The 20,938-nt window shown below is 37.5% G+C and overlaps 1 protein-coding gene across 1 annotated transcript in view; it reads left to right on the top strand.

Moving 5' to 3' along the window:
- Nucleotides 1-926: 926 nt before the first annotated feature.
- The window catches only part of RRP15 (ribosomal RNA processing 15 homolog), a 36,091-nt gene continuing 16,079 nt past the window's right edge, over nucleotides 927-20,938 (top strand). Inside the window, exons 1-4 of the mRNA XM_075997050.1 lie at nucleotides 927-1,090; nucleotides 14,368-14,639; nucleotides 15,781-15,878; nucleotides 18,348-18,549. Coding sequence (XP_075853165.1) covers nucleotides 952-1,090; nucleotides 14,368-14,639; nucleotides 15,781-15,878; nucleotides 18,348-18,549 — 711 coding nt within the window. The 5' untranslated portion in view covers nucleotides 927-951. The remainder of the gene's footprint in view (nucleotides 1,091-14,367; nucleotides 14,640-15,780; nucleotides 15,879-18,347; nucleotides 18,550-20,938) is intronic.

The raw sequence follows: 20,938 nt of genomic DNA, 5'->3' as shown, positions 1-20,938 counted from the left end.
CTTGGGGGGACAATAGAGAATGAGATATGTATGGTCCCTCCCTTCATGGAGCCAACATTTTAGGGGAATACATGGGGTCAGATGGTGGTAGCTGCTTCGATGGAACAAGGGGCTGAGAGAGCGTGTGACAGAGCTGACCTCAGAGAAGCTGGCCGCAGAGGTGACCCCAGAGAGAAGCTGGCCGCAGAGGTGACCCCAGAGAGAAACTGGCCGCAGAGCGGACCCCAGAGAGAACCTGGCCGCAGAGCCGACCCCAGAGAGAAGCTGGCCGGCAGAGGCAGGCAGGAGGGAATGTCGAGGGATTCGCTCCCTCTGCACCGCAAGCCCGCCAGGCCCGAGCCAGGTCCAAGGGAGAAGGGTGGGACCCAGGAAAAGAAAGTGAGATTCTATTCGGTTTGTAATTGGAAGCCACTGTAAGGAAGGATTATCAGAAGGAGATTATCTGATACAATTTAAAGCAAGGTCTCGAGTGTTGTGTTATCTTTGGTGGTGGTGGGGTGGAGGGGATGATATCATATTCTAATTATCGATTCCGAACGCATTTTCCTTGCTTCCTAGACGCTGCTGCATTCAGTCGGCACTAAGGGACACTTCTGGAGCATCCCAAACCAACGTCAAATAAGGCAGCGGACCAGGGAGGCGGCCGAGGGGAAGAAATGAAGGTGCACCGAGCGCTGCTGGGGCCAGACTGGGGCAGCGGATCAAGGCAACGACAAGCTGGCGCAGGAGCCGACAGAGACCAATCAGTGACTGAGTTTTGCCCTGGAACCGGCTTCACTTAAAGACATCAAGAGATTCAGACCTCCCTCCAATCCACACTCTGAGGCGCCACCCCCGGAACTGCGGGCTAGGCGATCCCGCCCCGGAACTGTGTGCCACCGGAACTAGATGCTGAAGTTTTTCTCGTTGCTACCCGGCGCAATTGTCAGTGGACGCTTCCTTCGCGGAAAGATGGCTGCGGCCGTCCAGGACTCACATGTGAGTGGAGGGGAAAAGCTGAAAAAGTCCCCAAAGAAGAAGATGAAAATGGAAGCCAGCGCCGTAGCATCGGAGCTGGAGTATGAAGTCAAAAGCGCTTCCGACAGCGAAGGTAATGTGCTAGGGCCAAGCCTTTGGCGTCCGGGAGGAAAGGCCGGGCTGAGTTCGCGGGAAGCAGGGGTTGCGACTGCATTTGCTTCTAACCTCCTGGGTTTTATCTTGTCACGACGTATTTTCAGGGTCGCCTTTATTAATTAGAACAGGGGAAATAGCCGCTGCTACCGAGAAACTTACCATAGCAAAGTATGAAGGGAAGGGGGTATTTGAAATTCCAGGAGTGGGATGGATCTCCTAGGGAGCGAGGAGCAAAAGGTTAAAATAGTTAAGAGGAAGAATGATGGTGTACATGACTTTTGTGCGGTAGGTGCGTGCGTTGTCTTAGAGACTGAATAGTAGTGAATGTAAGAACAGTTAGGTGGTTCAGGTGGAATAAATAAAAGCATATGATAACTGTCTTAAAGACGCTTGATAATGAAAGAATGAAGGATATATTTTGAGGCCTTCAACTATTATGTGTCCATGCTATTCCTTTTTACCATCATTCCTGGCACAAACTTCTTAGGTTACAAGAAATTGCAGACAATCCCTGATTTCTTTTTTTTCTTTTTTTGAGACAGGGTCTCACTTTGTTGCCCAGGCTAGAGTGAGTGCCGTGGCGTCAGCCTAGCTCCTGTGCTCAAGCGATCCTGCTGCCTCAGCCTCCCGAGTAGCTGGGACTACAGGCATGCGCCACCATGCCCGGCTAATTTTTTCTATATATGTATTAGTTGGCCAATTAATTTATTTCTATTTATAGTAGAGACGGGGTCTCACTCTTGCTCAGGCTGGTTTCAAACTCCTGACCTCGAGCAATCCGCCCGCCTCGGCCTCCCAGAGTGCTAGGATTACAGGCGTGAGCCACCGCGCCCGGCCAATCCCTGATTTCTTATTGCCTAGATATTGCTCCTTTGTACTAGCCAGTAACCACAAAACAGCTATTCTTTTATAATGTATGTTTAATCATGTCAGTTATCTGCTTGAGATGATCCAGTGGTTTCCCAGCTTAGTATAACATCAGGAATCCTTGGGCGTGCATGATCTGGCTCAGGTTGTCTCCCATCATCTGTCAGTCTGCCCCTCACTAACTACCAACTGTTCGCTAGCCATATCGATATCCTTGGGGTTTAACATGTCAAACATACTCCCACACCAGGGTTTCTGCACTTGTTGGCTTCACAGCCTAGCATACTCTTCAGATATTTGCATGTCTCTTTCTCCCTCACTTCCTTCAGCCTCTGATCCAGTGCCTTATCAAAGAGACTGGTCCCTGGCCACCCTACCTAATGTACCACCACTAGCCTTCTCCTTGCTTTCCTGTTGTTGCTTTTTGACTTATTACCCTGCTTTATTTTTTCTTAGCACTTCTCAGACCATCTGACATGTATTTGCTGTGTGTCTCTACCAACTGTAATATAAATTCCATAAAAGTAAAGACTGCTGTATTCCCAGTGCCTGTTGCATAGTGGGTCTTTCACAGTAAACAAGTGAATCAACCTAGACTTCCAGAACTGAGAAAGTGTCATATGTTACTGTAGTCCCTAGGTTATTACAGTCCTCATCCCCTGACAAAGGAGTTAAGGAAAACAAACTATTTGATGATTAGGAATTAGAACTTCTGGTTCTGATAATTTCTTAAAAGCTCAATAGACTAATTCAACGCAGTGTTGTCCAAAAAAGAAAAATTACTACATTTTTCTACATGAGCAAAATGTCAGTACTGATTACAAATTTGGGTGGAAATTTGGTTTCTTTTTTTTTTTCGGGGGACAGAGTCTTGCTCTGTTGTCACTTTAGAGTGCAGTGGTGTCAGCCTAGCTCACAGCAACCTCAAAGTCCTGGGCCCAAGTGATCCTCCTGCCTCAGCCTCCCAGGTAGTTGGGACTACTACAGGGTGCACACCACCGCGCCCGGCAAATTTTTCACATTTTTAGTTGCCCAGCTAATTTTTTCTAGTTTTCATAGAGACAGGCTCTTGCTCTTGCTCAGGCTGGTTTTGAACTCCTTACCTCAAGCCGGTCTCCCTCGCCTCCCAGGATGCTAGGATTACAGGCATGGCCAGAAATTGGATTTCTCGGGCCTGGCTCGGTGGCCCACCCATAATCCTAGAACTCTGGGAGGCCAAGGTGGGCAGATTGCTGGAGGTCAGGAGTTCGAAACCAGAAATTGGATTTCTCTATGCTAGTACTAGATAATTGCAAGTTGGAAATATTTTTATTTCTCAATGCATTATAAGTTTTAAGGTTCTCTTGCTATTATAGGTTGAGAAGGCTTTTGGCTGATATGGAAACCTAATTATCCAGTTTAGTTCAATGAACAATTGTGTTTTCTTTTGTTTCAGTCATTGTCTAGGTGTTGAGGATCCAAAGGATGAATAAATTCCAGCCTTAGAATTTCAGTTTTAGGGAAGGCATATATTAAGCCTGGGAATGTGATACAATATATTGAGTATTATTAAAAGATAGTTATCAAGATCATGGTCTAATTTAGGAATGTGAGAATAGAGACAGAGAAATCCATATCCTGTGGAATCCAGCTTAGGCATTGCTTCCTTTTCTTGTTGTACATGCTACAGATAGTATACTATATTATTATGTTTTCATATATGTCTTTCCTTATAGATATGTTCCCCAAATGCTGGAACTATGTCTTGTTTCTTTTCATAGGGTCTTTTTTGCACATTTTGGTATTAAGTAAGTTTTCTTATTGGATAAATGAATACGGTAGCATTTTATCTAGGTCTTAGATGGATGAATAGTTTTCTAGGCCCAGAGGTGGAGAGGACAGTTTTCTCAGACATAGGGAAAAGCATACACAGTGGCATGCAGTCTCTTAAAATTCATGGCCTATTTCAGACAAAGTGCATCATCTGCTATGGCTCTAGCTGTTCAGAGAAGTGACTAAAAGCGAAACTGGGAACAAAGGTTAAAGGCAGGTTGTAAGGGGCCTTGTGTGTTTGTAGGCAGCAGAGAGCTATTGAGGACTTTAAGCAAGGGAGTGATAGACCTTTATAAATATTATTGCTTGATGTATGGTGACTGCCACATAGTGCCACAACATTAGGAGGCAATTGCAAAACTCTATGTTAGGGCCTGCACTAGGACAAGACCGTGAAGACATACAGAAGGACCCCACTTGAAATGTTTTACAGTAAGAAATATTCAATATTCCAAACAACCAACTTTCATGTAAATTTGGGATATACTATACTGTTTCAGGATTGTTGTGAAGATTTAATGAGTTCATATATATAAAGCATTTAATGTTTGGCACATGGTACCCACTCATAAATATTAGTATTAAATAATGATGATGTCTCTTCTTTTTTTTTTGAGACAGAGTCTTACTCTGTTGCCCAGGCTAGAGTGCCGTGTTATCAGCTGAGCTCACAGCAACCTCAAACTCCTTTGCTCAAGCAGTCCTTCTGCCTCAGCCTCCCAAGTAGCTGGGACTACAGGCATGTGCCACCATACTCAGCTAATTTTCTTTTATATATATATTTTTTAGTTATCCAGCTAATTTCTTTCTATTTTTTTTTTAATAGAGATGGGGTCGCGCTCTTGCTCAGACTAGTCTTGTACTCCTGTGCTCAAACAATCCGCTGGCCTTGGCCTCCCAGAGTGCTAGGATTACAGGCGTGAACCACTATGTCCAGCTATCATGTCTTTTCTGATGCTAGTCCCCTTTCTTTGTTGCCAAATAAGCTTCCTAACCTTTGATAACAGTGGTATTGGTAAGCTGGAGCTCAAGAAAAGAGGTTTGAATAACTTTAATAACTGTGTAAGGTAGCTGATAGGATTTTTGTTTTACAAATGAGAAAACAAGTTTGGAAATACTGTTTCCATTATACCATAATGCCTCCTAGTAGAAAACTGTTAGATCCATAGATCAGGATGTTATCTGTTATTCCACACTTCTTGCTTCATAATCTAACCATTTAATCGTGTATTTGTGGTCAAATTCAAGATCAATAATAATTATTTATTTTTATTTTTGCACAATAAAATGTCTGTAAGCAATGATAATGGTTTTGACAACTATTGATTTTTCTGCTTAGTTGTTCTCTAGACACCTCAAACTAGTATTTGCAAAACAATTTATAATTTCCTTTCCCAAAGTTGCTTCTGTCTCTAAGAATGACACCACCATCTACCCTTTGCCCAAGCCAGAAATGCAAGTATAAATGTTTACTCTTCTCCTTGCTTCCATATCTATCTGGTTTAATTAATCCATTTCTTCTATTGCCACCACCTTAGTCCTTGCCTACATCTTTTTTGTTTATGTTAGTACACAGTGTTCTCCCTGTCAGTGCAGTCTTATTCCCAGCAATATGTCCTCTAGGCATTGCTGCTTAAACTCCCAGTGTTGAAGGACCACTTTTGGTTTTGTTTTTTAATTTTCAATTTGTCATCAACAGGTATTTTTAAAAATGATAAAAAAAAAAAAAAAAAAGGCTGGGTGCAGTGACTCCGGCCTGTAATCCTAGCACTGTGGGAGGCCGAGGCGGGCGGATTGTTTGTGCTCAGGAGTTTGAGACCAGCCTGAGCAAGAGCAAGAATGGGGTCTCTCTACTAAAAATAGAAAGAAATTAGCTGGACAACTAAAACAATATATAGAAAAAATTAGCCAGGTATGGTGGTGCATGCCTGTAGTCCCAGCTGCTCTGGAGGCTGAGGCAGGAGGATCGCTTGAGCCCAGAAGTTTGAGGTTGCTGTGAGCTAGGCTGACGCCACGGTGCTCTAGCCAGGGCAACAGAATGAGACTGTCTCAAAAAAAAAATTGCTAAAAAGAATGACCAGAAACATGACCACATGCTTGGACATCACAGTAATATCAAATTGCTATGAAATTTCTAAATGCTTACTCTCGATTTATGAATTTAGAGTCCATTCTCACTATTTTTGGTAATGTTCTATGAAGTGCGGAAAACACTGAATTAGTGAATAGCGAACCATTGCTTTTAGGGGAAATACAGGGTTAGGCTCCTGTGAAGTCTGATCAGAACATTTTTGTCAACTTATCAATATATAACCTTGTTTTTTGTATGTTTCTGTTTAAAGACATTTAGTATATATTGTTGATTCATTAACATGAAACTCATGGCCAGCAATTTAACTTGTGTCTGAACAAAGCTTATCAGACACATATTTTCTCTGTAGGGCTTACCATAGCTTTCTTGTGCAGAGGGACACTAGATAGCACTTTTAGCTCTATGCTTGGGGGTTATTTTAAACAGTGAAATCAAGAAAAAGCACAGAAATGTGAAACGTGGCCCTACTGTGGGAAGGACATCTGTTTACAGCATGAAGGCTGAAACAAGAAGGCAGAGTGTTGCTTTATTCATCCTCAGGAAATTTCATGGAAAACACACAGGTATAACCCACGTGGTGTTTGCACTTTGTTTTTCATCTCTGGCTTTAATTTTTTTGGACACATTGTATTAGGTAGAAAATTGTGTCTTTGTGAGTGCAGAAACTCTTAAATATTGTTTGTTACACTTTGCCTGTGTTTCCTAAATTCTGCTGTGAGGGCAAAGACCTTGTCAGCTTTGGTGACAGCTATATCTCAGAATTTGGCATAGAGCCTGATTTGTTGTGTAGTACTCAATATCCATTTATTCATTGAATAAATAGGAAACTTCTCAGCGTGATTTTTTTTTTCCTCATAAACCAGATTATCACTGGGGGTAAAATTAACAGTTGTATATAATTTGAACTGGAATGATAGCAAAATGACTCAGACTGAGTTTTTTGTAAAATGTAACACTCCAGTAGGATTTGAAATTTGGTCAAGTTAATAAAATCACAGGTGATCATGAATCATGGATATATGAAAGGTAAAATGCTGCAGTCTGTATTTTAAGTAACATATAAATGACAAACATTGAGAGAACGATGACATCTCTCCCTGAGTTATCTGTGAGCTGCTTAGATTTATTGACTGAATACCGTTTTGGCAGTTTAGATAAAATGTACACTTGATGTAATGTAAGCCTGTAGTCTTATTAAAAAAAAATAAAATAAAAAATAAAACCAGCCTCCCTCGTCAGTAAATCACCTCAGGTGAAAAAATTAAAATGGTAGTTGAAGATACCCAGTATTATAAAGGGGAAAATGATAGCTTCTACCTCTAAGTTATCCTTGGACTACTCAGATTTACTGAATTGATACATTGTTGGAGATTTAGAAGCAACTAACTAGATTCTTAAGCTTGTAGTCTTGGAGGAAAAAAGTGTCTGTAGTCAGTAAATCAACCCAGGTGAAAAATGCCATGGTCCTTATCCAGTGCCATGATCTGATTGACGACGCCCCCACCCCCAACAGAGAATGTGCCCACATGACTATAAAATAGTAGGGAGGATCATTTCAGGTTTTCTGGACAGTTAAAAAGTCTAGATTGTCTTGGTTACATAAGTGAAAAATGGCCATCTACTTCTAACATAAGACTTGATATCCCTTCATTTTTGATAAACCACAAAGCCGTATTTAAGATGCAATAACCTAGCAGATAAATGTGCTATTTATCAAACTATAGCTTATAGCTTCCTTCATCATTTAAGTTACTTAAAATAGCAAAGGAACATGCCTAAGAAATGAAGTATGTCATAGCCCTACTTGAGTGGTTTAGCAGTTTATAGGACAGACTCAGGAAACAGACCGCTTCCAGGCGCTATCTGCTTTGGCTTGCCCAGATGGCACATGTAATCACAGCTGACAGTGTTTTCCCATGGTAGCACTTTCACTTTATTTTTGGTTATTTTTATGGAAATCTGGGCTGACTTCATTTTTTTCCAAAGGTAAGTGCTTTTTAAAAAGTTTCAAAGCATCAATTTTGAATATTCTAAATTTAGTAATAATTGTCAGGAAAGACCATGTGACATGGGCAGAACAAATAATTTACAACCCAATGGGGAGCAGTAGTTTTATAGAGCTTTAAATAACAGAGGATATGTATACTTAGATAAACTCAGAGTGGGGATGGAGAGTGGATGGTTCTGGCTAACTGCGGCTTAGAAAGAAATTCCTTTTCAATTCAAGCTTTATTAAACTCTTTAAAAATATTTAATGAAAAGCTGCAACATTAGTTCAGTACACATTAGTTTGAATTGAATCTTTGCTTCAAAGCTTTGTAGTGTCTCGGAAATCCAACAGCCCCATTAGCTTTGCCTTTGTAACTTTGAGCATGTTTTTAACTTTTCTAGCTGTAGGACAGAGACATTGACCACTTGTAAAATAAAGTGAAAGCTTGCTAGGGAATCAAGATGATGCTTTGCTGATGCCTGGGTTATAGGCTATTACCAAGACCTTAGTCAAAATTATAGTGGAAGTGAAATTCATTTCCTCCCCTCTGTTTTTCAACATCTTTTTAAAAAACTTTTGGAATTCTCCCTTGCTGTGTCCCTTAGGTTCTCAAGATCTTTGTCTTCTGATCACTGACTATCTTGTATTTAGTGCCTTCTATTGTGCCAGGTCTGTGCTAAGCACTTTTCATGTATCTCATTTAATGGTTGTTACAACTCAGTGTGGTAGGTACTATTTTAATCCCAATTTTACTAATAAAGAAAGTGAGACACAGAAGGATTAGGCAGCTTGCCCAAGACTATGCTGTTAGAAAGTACTGGAATCAGTACCTAATGCCAAGTCTATCTAATTCTATAATCTGAGCTCTTCTATGCCATAATTGTCTGGTAATATAAAGCTTCTCATTCAACACTTCACATATATTCCAATGATTCTAAATACCAGAGGTATTTCTTCCTTGTTCCTTCTTTATCACAGCCACATAAAAATTCTTATTGCATGTATCTGTATGTGAGTGCATATCTGTGTGTGTTTGTGTGTGTGTGTGTGTGGTGTGCAATCAACAAATGATAATGGGCTAGGCACTCTTTTACAAACTTTGTTAACTCAGTTATCACAAAAACCAGTGAAGTATACGTACTGTTTTTTTTTTTGTTTTTTTTTTTTTTTGTGACACAGAGTCTTGCTCTGTTTTCCAGGCTAGAGTGCTGTGGTGTCAGCCTAGCTCACAGCAACCTCAAAGTCCTGGGCTCAAGCAATCCTTCTGCCTCAGGCTCCCAAGTAGCTGGGACTACAGGCATGCACCACCATGCCTGGCTGATTTTTTTCTATATGTTTTCCATTATCCAGCTAATTTATTTCTGTTTTTGTTTTGTTTTGTTTTTTAGTAGAGACTGGGTCTTGCTCTTGCTCAGGCTGGTCTTGAACTCCTTGAGCTCAAAGGATCTGCCTGCCTCTGCCTCCCAGAGTGCTGGGATTATAGGCATGAGCCACCGCACCCAGCCCTGTAGGTACAGTTTTATCCTGATTTTTATAGATGAAGAAACTAAGGCAGAGAACTTACACAACTTCAGAAAACCATTTAGATTTATGTCTGGAGTTGAGGTTGAACCCAAGAAACCAGAATTCTGTGTACATGCTCTTAACCACTACTAACTGATCTCAGTCAGATTTTTATGAGGAATTCTGTTTGACTTAGGGTAAATTCTAATGGTGTGAAGTAAGTTAAAGGTTAACCAACAGGCTTAATGCTTTCAGGTGGTATTTACATTTTAAAAGAAAAACTTTAATCCAATATAGAATGTTTTTGAAAGTAAGGACCTAAGATAACTGTGCTAAGAGGAAGAAAAAACACCAGCAGTTTGACCCCTTTCTTACTGGAAGCACACACCTGTGTGAACTTTTAAACTATTTAATATTTGCTTTTAATTTTGGGGTTTCTTCTTATTTCTTGGATCATAAATGGGATTTTTATGAAATTCCCAACTTTGCTTTTTTATGCCCAATTTTGACCATCCAATCCCCAAATCTCCCTGTTTTAGTCAATCTCAACTAATTTTCATTTTATAAATATCTTATTTTCTTTGACAGTCCCATGCCTTTGGACATGCTAATTTCTTCTGCCTGGAATGCCAATAATAATATGATTACAATGGTAATTTTTATTTTCATACAGAGCACTGACTCAGATTATCACATGTGCTTGATTTTAGGTTCAGTGATCTTGGCACCCTAATCAGTTGACCTGGATCATGGAATCCTACTTTCTTAGCCTCTTCCCTTCAATTATTTTTTAAACTCTTGCTTTGCCAATTAAGAAACAATTGACTATCATCTTTGTAAAATTTTCCCTAACCCATCCCAGTTACCCCCAAACAGTCACCCTTTCTTTCTTCATTGCTTTTTTTAAAGAACACTTACACAAATTTTATTGCAATTGGTGACAGGATTTATCTACCCTACTAAACTCATGAGTTCTTCAGGGAAAGAAGCCTAGATTTAGATTTTTCATTTTCTCCTTCCTTGCTCATCATTCACGGGTGCTCAGTAAATGTTGAGGGATTGTGATACTTCTTAAAAATTCATCTGAATTCGAAAGGCTAGGAAAAATGACTCACTTCCCTGCCAACAGCTAACCGTACTTATCTGAGATCAGGGACAGATGGCAAGTTTGAAAGGGAGCTGGAGGTTTGGGAAGAAGACAGTAGATGAGGAATGCCTTTTGTCTACCTCATTACCTCAGAGGTCTAACCCTGCCCTGTTCAATATGGTAGCCACTAGCCACATGTGGCTATTTAAATTTAAGGTAATTAAAATTAAATAAAACAAAAATTTAGTTTCTTAGTCATGCTAGCCACATTTGATGTGCTCAATAGATCCTTTGGCTGGTGGCTACTGGGCAGCTCTGATAGAGAACATTGCCATGATTGGAACTTTTAATCATTACTTCAGTAAGTGTCCTCTGTAGTCTTTTCTTAATTTCTAGATTTTTAAAGTAGAATGCAAAATGAATGTTGAAGATAACACACAGGATTTCAAAGGAATTTTTTACTTGTCTGGTGATTTCCATTTATGAGCTTATACCCCTGGATGTATCTATTTCTGCTGTTGAAATCAGTGGAAAATTTCATTTTAGTAGGATACAGTACATTTTTTAAGGATCAGTTTTATTTTCTGATTTGAATACTGATAATCTTTTGTAAATCCTGTTTTTTAGTGTGCTGGGAGACCTCATTATGTTGGCATTTTTATTTGTATAAAACATCATTTCCATTAGCAGTGAATGCCTGACTAAAAACTTCTGAGCTAGAGCTTCTTTTTCTTAATTTTTTTTTTTTAATTTCAAAATATTAAGGGGGTACAAATGTTTTCATTACATGGATACATTGTATAATGCTTAAGTTAGGACTTTTGGTATGCCCATCACCAGAAGAGTGTTCATTGTACCCAACAGGTAAGTTTTACCCCTACCCGCCCCACCCCACCCCTGGACCCTCTTTACTTCTTGTTTTCCCGTGTCCTTTATATTTCAAGAACTTCTTTAAAAAAATAATAAAATAAAAACTATGACTTTAGGAAATTCTTCTGGATTTTTTTTTTTATTGGTAAGATGAGTGCAGGTTGTATAAAATGGTACTATAAAACTTTTCACAGATTTATTGTGTTCATAATATGTATGTTGTGTTAGTCAAGGTGGAGGAGAAATGCACGGAAGACTAGCCAAGGTTTTGAAGTGGAGAGTTGGAGTGGCTTACACAATCATAAAGCGTTTTAGCTACTGTTACAGTGCATTTGAAAAACACAAAATTTGTGACTACATCTGGACAAAAACACTAGATGTCACTGTTGTAGTTTTGATAGTTTACCAGGAGCTGGTAAAGATTTTTCTGCTTTTAATCACCATATATTTTTCATTGACACAAACCTTTAAGCCATCTTGGCACATTACATTTAGATAAATGCTTACTATAGGAAGCACTTTGCTCAAGAATTGTTTATTTTGTTATTAGCGTTTGTGTAGTGCTAATGGCTCAGGAATAAAACATATATATAATATTAATACAGTATATTTATTTTTCAGCTAACTACATTCTCCCAGCTTCATTTCTCAGTGTACTTTCCTGGGAACACTGGTTCTTGATATGCTTTTTGAGGAAACATTTTTTAAAATATTATGGTTAATGATAAAGTTCTTATATATTACCTATATTTGTATGTCAAAGCCTAGAGTCATGAGTATCTTCTCACTTCTTCAATTGACCCAGCATACAGGATATAGAAAAAGCTTCAAATTAAATATGTTTTTATTTTTAAGAATTCTTTCTCTGTATTAAAAAATATGCATCTCCATTAGGATGATAGAATTATAAATGATTTGTTTTCTTTATCATTTCCTTTAATATTTTTTCATACCACTGATACACTATATTTTATGATCATGCTTTTTAAAAATGTGAAATATTTTTATTTTTTTATTAATGTTCAGTTAATTTTTTGAAGATGCTTTATATTTACTCATGCTTGAGGTCCATCTTTATATAGGTATGTTTTTATTGACTGTTTTCTAACTTGTTACAAATTGTTATTTGAAATGGATTCATTTCATTTCATGAATTCTTATGACTTTAAAAAAGCTATTATGCAAAAGAAATACCCAAATTGCAAGTATTATAGTCACTAGCTAAACGTCAGGTCTTTTCAGCAGTTCCTTCTTGATTCATGGTTGAAAGTCACGTGATGAGAGGGGCTCACTCAGAAGGTAATAAGTGACCATGCATTTTCTTCCATTTTCTTTGGAAGTGAACAAGCAACAAGATCATAGTACCAGGCTGACATAAAAAGGATGAGAGGATATTTAAAAGCAAAATATGCACATTTTATTTTGAAATTATTTAAAGAAGAAACTGAGGCTTCGAGTTGAAGAATAGATAATTTTGAAGTCACAACAAGAATCAGTTAGTAGACTTCTTAAAGGTAGAAGCAGTGATTATGGTTCTGATGCTTAGCTTTGGTAAGGGTAAATGCCATAGCAGACTCTGAAATGCTACAGTGCTTTTGGGCTATGGATTTCATTTAGGTGACTGCTCTGATTTGGATAGGAGGACTAGAATTGAATTATAGGAGCAGCAGGAAACCTGCTTGTGCCTAGGCCTTTTTCTTCTGCTCTAATGTTACTTTATTAGTTTAATACAAGAATGTTAATATTTAAAAGATTACTTAAATTACTAATATTGTTACTTAGTAGAGGTATTTTGATAGGAAAAATTTCAGGTAATGGCATTTTCTGTGGTAATGACATTTTCTATAATAATCTTTGAGATTCAGCTAATTCTGGAGTCAATGAAAAAAGGCACATTTGTTACCTGCAGACATTGCTGCTAAGTGGCAGCTGTTTGTGTATCACTGAGTTTTCCTTTTGTTTGTTAACTTCTTCTCAGCCTTCCTTGTTAGCTCTTCTGCTTATTAAAAAAATTCCAAGTTACTAAGCTGTTGGAAGATTTTCTCCTTAAGTATTTTGTAATAAGTTACACAGATTTCTGAAGAATAGAAGCTCTCCAGAGGGCTCTGGATCTCATAGACCACACAGCTGTGCTGGCTGCTGGTGCGCTCATTGTTAAAGCACAGTTAACTTTCCAAGTTAAGGAAGGAAACAAAGCTTAAAGAGCTGCTCAGCAAGTTGACTTTCAAGCAAAGGCACCACTGGGACTGTTGTTTCTCTTAGTCCTCTGGCCCCAGCCATTTGAATTTTTAAATGGTGAACTAGTTTCTTGGTAACCTGTTTATGCTTTTTTTTTTGTTGGTTCTGCATGTTAAAATTCAATAGGACACTTACAAATTTGCATCTTCAACTCAGAGCTTGGTATTTTCATTGAATTACCCAGCAGTACAATTGAATCTTGGGTATCTTGGGCACATCACTAGATAATTTTTTTCCCAAAAGTGTTAAAATGACTAGTTTTATAATCTTATGTGCAAATTCTTTCAAAGTAGGCTGGTTTTTAGTTTTTTTCCTGAATTTTATATATCTGGGCCAAATCCCTTAGAAGAGTTATTCTGATAATACTTTACTATTTTCTTAACAGAATAAAGTTTTTATTTGTTTATAGCATTCTTCAGTAGTCTCTTCAAGTAGTTTAATGTGACACAATTATGGTTCATGTTCTTGAATACACCCTGCAGTGACCCCATGTCAGCATTTGTCACCACTTTGACAACAGGGATGTGGTAGAGGCTAATGGATTTGTTTCTGTGGCCTAGGTCCTGGGTCTTGAAGCTGCTGTGACTTCCCCTGTTGACATGGGAGGGCCAGGTCTAGGGCCTGATGGCAATGGGATAGATGGGTCTCCACCATTACTGCAGCTGTGGGACTTGGATAAGTCCCCCTTTACAAGAATGGAGATAGGAGGGCCTTCATGAATGGTCTCTGGGGTCTGGCTGTAGTCTTGGCAACCTCTGCATAGGGTATTAAAGTTTAATTTATTTTTACTTTTAGGTTCTATAGGAAGCTGTGAACTGGAAAAGGATCATTTTTCTTCTGATGATGAAGCAATAGAAGCTGACAACGAAGATGATGTTGAACCCTGTGATGAAAATGAAAATACTGCAGAATCCAATGTTGAGACTAATATGGGCTGGGCATATGCCATGGCTAAAATCCTTAACAAAAAAATTCCTAAAAGTAGACATGCCATTCTGGTCAAAAACAAAGCGCTGGAAAAGGAAAAAGAAAAGTTAAAAGAAGAAAGACTAGAGAAGAGAAAACAGGTGTGTCCTATTAGTTGTAGATTAGATTGTCTAGTTCTTATCTTTACTAAATTGTTCTTGCAGTTTGTCCAATTAACACTCCACTTTTTAAATTGCTTTTTATGTGGCAGTGGATAACCACAGTTATGTTCAGAAACTTAGTGGAAGTTACTCCATTGAGCATGTTGCCTTTTTAATTATGTAAGCAAAATAAGGCTAATCCTTATAGTGAGAGCAGGAGTTTGGTTTTATAGTGATTAGACATGTCATTAATACAAAATGAGAGATGAGTGGAGATATGGAAAAGATAAAAGGTGACTTTTTTCCATTGGTCTTTGTTACTGGTTTTGATGTTTTCGATGCTTTGCCAGCTGCTTGGTGATTATTTCATCATATCCTTATATTTGATATTTGGTTAAATTTTGTCCTGAGAGGGAGACCTGAACAAGCAATGTATTAATGTCAAATCAGATTCCTGGGGCCAATGTATTACTCAAAGATAATTTTGAACTAAATTATGTTGTCTGTGGGATTTTCTTATTTCCCAGCTTCCCTTCTACTTCTGCACAATAACAGAGAATGAGTTTGTTGTAGTTTGTGACTGATATGCCACATATGGCAAGAATATTGGTCAGGTGTACCACGAGAGGAAAAAAGGATTTAAATGATTTTGTGCAAAGAGAAATAGTCATTGTATAAGTATCTGGACATGATGGCTGTTCTTTTAAAAGCTGATAGAATTTCTTATTAATTATGACTGCTAAGGAAGTCAATTTCTGAAAATAAATAGCATTTAACCTTATAATTATCAGAGAGGGTAGTTTGGAGTCTTCCTTCTGCTTTCCTCTGATGATCAGGCATGTGGCTCTCTCCCACCCTACCTTGTACTGCCAGGCTGAATATGCTGGCAGTTCTCCAGGCCCCTGCTGTCAGAGAGCTTGACAGAAACTCACTTTGTGCCTCTCACATGACACACTGAGTGCTAACCACAGGCTCCCTGAGCCGAACCCCTAAAATTGTGGGTTTTTTTTTTTGAAGTCCCTATGACAAACTAAGCCAGAATGATTTATTACCTTTGTCCTTTCACAGAGTATCATATCAATGTTTGCTGCACTTTCAAAAATATCTAATATTCTTTCACATAACAATATTTATAACACAGCGTGATAAGAGGCTGGAGTGGGAAATGATGCGCAGAGTAAAGCCAGATGTTGTCAAAGACAAAGAAACGGAGAGAAATCTTCAGAGAATTGCAACAAGGTAAGGCAGTGTTTTTGCCCTGTAAAAAAATAAGTATACTAAAGCTTTGATAATGATCTATGTTTGACCAGATTTGAGTCTTAAGCTTAGTCATCTCAGAGCCAAGTGATATATATCTAGGCCTGCTTTACTCAACACTGAATTCAACCAAAGATTTTGCAGGTCTCAGGAGGCAAGAATATAATGTGCTAAGTGTATATTTGGTATGAACTTATTTCAGATCATCTTGTTTTTATAGTCATAAGAACTGTGTAATCAGACCTTTTACTGCATTTCTCTTAGGATGGTTGTCTAAATTTATGGCACTCAATGATGATTTTTGTTATCTTGCATTATATTTATGGCATTACACATTACAGAGCTTCATGCTGTCCTTTCACTGTGTTTTTTTTTTTTTTTGTCAGCACCAAACATTTATTTGATGCCTTCTGTGTCTAAAGATAAATAGAATATGGTGGCTGTTGGTTGGTCCTTGCCCACCTATCTGTAGAAATTAAATAGAAGTACGTCCTGTGTGTTGGGAATATACAACAAGAGATTGGGCGAGTTGGGGAAGGCAGTACAGAGGAGATAATATTTGGGCTGCTACTTAAAAGAATGTGGCAATTATATTTAATGGAATTATTTTTAAATTCTTAGTTACCTACATTATTTTGGTCATTTTCTAATCCATCTAGGTGTTTTACAGTGATACAGTGTGGTATGGTGGTTAAGGACATGGGTGATAGAGCCAGACTGCTAGGTTCAAATTTGAGCACCGACTTACTAGCTTGTGTGTCCTTGAGCATGCTACTTAATTCTTTCTGTCTCAGTTTATCTGTAAAATGAGGATAATATTATGCCTAGCCTATAGGGTTTCTCTGAGAATGAAATGAATTAATACATATAAAGTAATTAGAGGAGTGCAGGATAAGCCCATGAGAGTGAGTGAGTACCTGTCTCCTTAAATTGTGTACACTGGGCACATCACTTGCCTCGTCTTGGCAGTGCTGTGAAGGGTCTGGAATTTTATTGTCCTTAAAGGCTAATAAGCTAGCCTGTTAAAGTTTCTTGGATGCTTGTGGAAGACAAGAGACTTCTGGGACAAAGATAAAGGACTTTATTACTCATGGCAAAAGTAGTAGTTAGAACTTCACTTCTCACTGGCTTCCTTTCCCATGGGGGAATGCAGGTGCCCTAGATTGGAATCTATTGGTTTTATAGTGATTGGTAACAAGCTTGCTCTTTGCTCAGGGTGGGGAGACATTATTTCAGTCCCTCAAAGTTGTTTTCTGCAAATACAACCCTGAGAGATGGTTTAGGTAAAGGGCCTTTAATTTTTGAAATACCTACCAAGAATGTGGAGGAATGCTCAGGGGCCAGGATGGATTGCCTCTTCCAGCAATTATTATAGCAAGAGAATCCATAGATTATAGAGTTTTAGAGCTGGAAGGGATCTTAATGGCCTAAATCAGCCCTGTCCAGTAGAAATAGGATGTGAGCCACATATGTAATTAAAAATTTTCTTGTAGCCACATGGAAAAAAGTAAAATGAAAGTGGTGAAATTAATTTCAATAATATAGTTTATTCAACTAAATATGTTAAAAATATTATTTCAACATGTAATCAATATATCAAATATAACAGTAATGAAATTTAAAAATTCTCTTTTTCATATTAAGTATTTTCATTTCCAGCACATGGCAGTTTAAACCAGCTGCATTTCAGGTTCTCACTAGCCACATGTGGCCCCATATTGGATGCTGCTGGTCTTAATCTTCAGAGTTCATCCTGGCATGAACTTAACTACAGAACAGAGTTTTTAAATAAATACTTCTCAAAGTAGGATTTTAAAAATTAGTTTCATAACCCAGAAGTTGCAGATAATGTAACTGAGTACTTTAAGCTGATACTCAGACATTATTTCTCTAAGTTACAGATAAATTGAGATCTGGAAATTCTTTCCTAGAGTCAAATGCTTAGACAGCTAACTATAAAGGCTGTATTTTTTCCATCACTCTGTAATGTATTTAATCATTATGTAATTATATTCTGAGAAATAGATGTTTGTGTTAAGAGTAATTCTCTGTTCTTTTTTTAAAATTTTATGTATTTTTTAAATTTCAGAGTATCACAGGGGTATAAATGCTTTGACTACATAAATTACCTTTGCACCGCTCAAATCAGAGCTATAATTCTCAGTTCTAATTGCACAAAAGTTGATTTAGAAAGACCAAAGCTGTTAAAAGAAAATACCAATCCACATTTATTTATTCTTCATTCCGAAATTTATATTGATTTATTGAAATGTATGTTCATTTTATAGATGTATTTAACCTTTTATCCAATTCTTTCATTTGAGTGACTGTTAAGTGCTTGCCTCTTTTCTAGGAGGTGAAAATACATTGTTCCTGTCCTTGGAGTTTGTGTTCTATCCATCATATTGAACAACTACATTGTTCTGGTTTTATCATTTTTATCTTCTATAGGGGTGTGGTGCAGTTATTTAATGCTGTTCAGAAACATCAGAAGAATGTTGATGAAAAGGTTAAAGAAGCTGGAAACTCTATTAGAAAGCGTGCTAAGTTAATATCAGCTGTTTCCAAGAAAGATTTCATCAGTGTTTTGAGAGGAAAGGACGGAAGTACAAATGAGACAAGTTCTACTGGGAAGAACTCAAAAGCTAAACAGGTAAGACTTTATATAGGATTCAATGTATCAGACTTTTCAGCTCTGAAACAAGAGTTTTGAGATGGAAAAGCACACTATACAATTCCAATTCTTTTTCAGATTTCATTTAAAGTCCTATAATACCCACAGTCTAATTTAAAAGTTTGTGTTCTTTAGTTTCATGATGATTGACTCAGAATGGAAGTTGCCAATTATGGGTATCATACCCCTGCTGTTAGAACTCAGGAACCAAATAGATTCACGTAAATTTTTTAGTGATGTGCCTTCCATTTCTCCTATCTGAAATCCTACCATTTGTGTGTTTTGGAGAATAGAAGCCTAAGTGAGGACCACAGCTTTAATTTGAGACTTTGTGATGGTATGTAACTTGTAAAATATGAAGAGTCAGAGCTTTATGAAATAATGGCAGAAAGTCATCTTTGCATTAAGGCAGATTTGGTAACGTTTGGCTGGTTGGGAGATTAAGAACAGAAATATTTTCTGTGGTCTTTGGCTTGATAGCTTTGCTTCTCCAGCCCTGTTGACCTGTGGAAATCAATAATTTCCTTTTTCATGTACTGGGTGAAAGGTTTTGAAATGTGCTTTAATCTGGTAAGGGCTGATTTTTAGAAAAAATTAAAGTACATAGTTGTATTTGATGGCCTGATTTCAACAAAAAGTAGTTTAATCAATCAGGAGATGGCAATTTCTGTCACAATTTTATTTGTATTTTGGGAAAACATTTGAGACTGTGGAAAGAAGAGCATTTAGGAATTTCATGCTAGCCTGGGGTGGAGTATTTTTCAATTTCCTTGATTAAGGTGCCATTTTACCAAAATTTTGATGAAAGTTTTCTAATCTATGTAATAATTGTACTGCTATTTTAAATTATCTATCAGAAGTAAGCATACACACATGAACTCTATGTTTGGAAATTTATGCTTTATAGTTAAAAAGCCTTAAACGGCTGTATTCTCAATAGTTTCATTTTATTTAAGAACTGGAGAAAGGTTCAGCAGCTTTAGATGGGGAAGGACTAGTGGGAAGATAGAAAATAAGATTTATCTTTTTCTTTTTCCTATTGGTTTCAAAATAACATTTTAAAGAAGCATTTATTTTTGCTGGGAGATTATTTCTTCATGAGTTATGAAAATAAGGTTCTCACCAATGGCATTGCATTTTCTTTCTTATTTGCATTTGCCCTTGACTTTCTTTTTTTCTACTTCAGTGATCACAGTCATAGTATTAATCTAGGAAACGGTCAAAAATTGCTTCAGACTTAGCCAAAGTGGTTTTGCTCTAAAGGTAATTTGTTTCTAGAACTACCTGCCCGCATGCCACGGATACCCTGACACATTTCTTTCTTTTAAAAATATTTGTTTTCATTTTGACTTCCTATTTATGGAAAAACAAATACTTCTTTAAAATTGTGTTTTAGTTTGCATCTGATTAACTATAAAGTACTGTATTATTTGTGATTGGATCATTTATTGATATAAAGATAGTTAAGTGCCTATTTGTACCAGATGCTATCATTGTGTCTTTTTAAAGTCTTACAGTTAAGATGGATACATGACGGATACATCTTACAGTTAAGATGGAGACTTCAAATAAATAAATTAACAAGACTAACTCGACAGTGTAGAAATTCTAGATTAGTATGTCTAGGTTACATGTTAATATCAGTTACACTAGTTACAATAAGATAGAAATTAAGTGGCTACCCTTGTTTGTTGGGGGACTTTCAGAGTAACTGGTAATACTCATTTAGAGCATAGATCAATATATCTATGTATGTTACTTGAAATAGGTCAACTTTTAAGGCAGTTGAAGGGACCGGAGGGAAGGCAGAGATGGCCATAGATTTGGTGTGCCAAAGTGCTGTTTAGGAATGAATGAAACATAGATTAATGAGCTGGTTAAAGGGAGATATTTAGTAAATAGAGAATAGGGGTCCAACTGCCTCTTATATAGACTATCGGCCAATGTGCCAATCTTCTACTTTTATATAACACCCTTCACGGTGTGCGACGGACATGGATTCACTTGTTTCTTCCTTAGGTATAAGCTTTTTCTTTTCTGGTAATTGGTTACCATTGTTTTATCCAGTTTGCATTCCCTTAAAATTTGTTGGCATCATATGTCTCCTATTATTCTATCTTACGTATTATTTCCTTGTTTGTTCATACACTTTTATACCCTTATTTTATTGTATTTTTCATAAGTGAGATAAATGTATGTCTAGTATTTAACTGGAAGATCTCCTTTTTACTTTAAAAGCGGAAATGTTAAACTTATCATAGCTCCCTGTTGCTTTAGTGGAATTATTGGTAGTCTTAAATTTCTTATAAAGTATTTCACAAATAATAACCCTTTAAATTTTAGCTAATGGACTTTTGTATGGTTTGAA

Source organism: Microcebus murinus, chromosome 23, assembly GCF_040939455.1.
Source record: "Microcebus murinus isolate Inina chromosome 23, M.murinus_Inina_mat1.0, whole genome shotgun sequence".
NCBI lineage: Eukaryota > Metazoa > Chordata > Mammalia > Primates > Cheirogaleidae > Microcebus > Microcebus murinus.
Note: the sequence above shows the minus strand (reverse complement) of the source record. Positions and strands in the feature narration are given on the sequence as shown.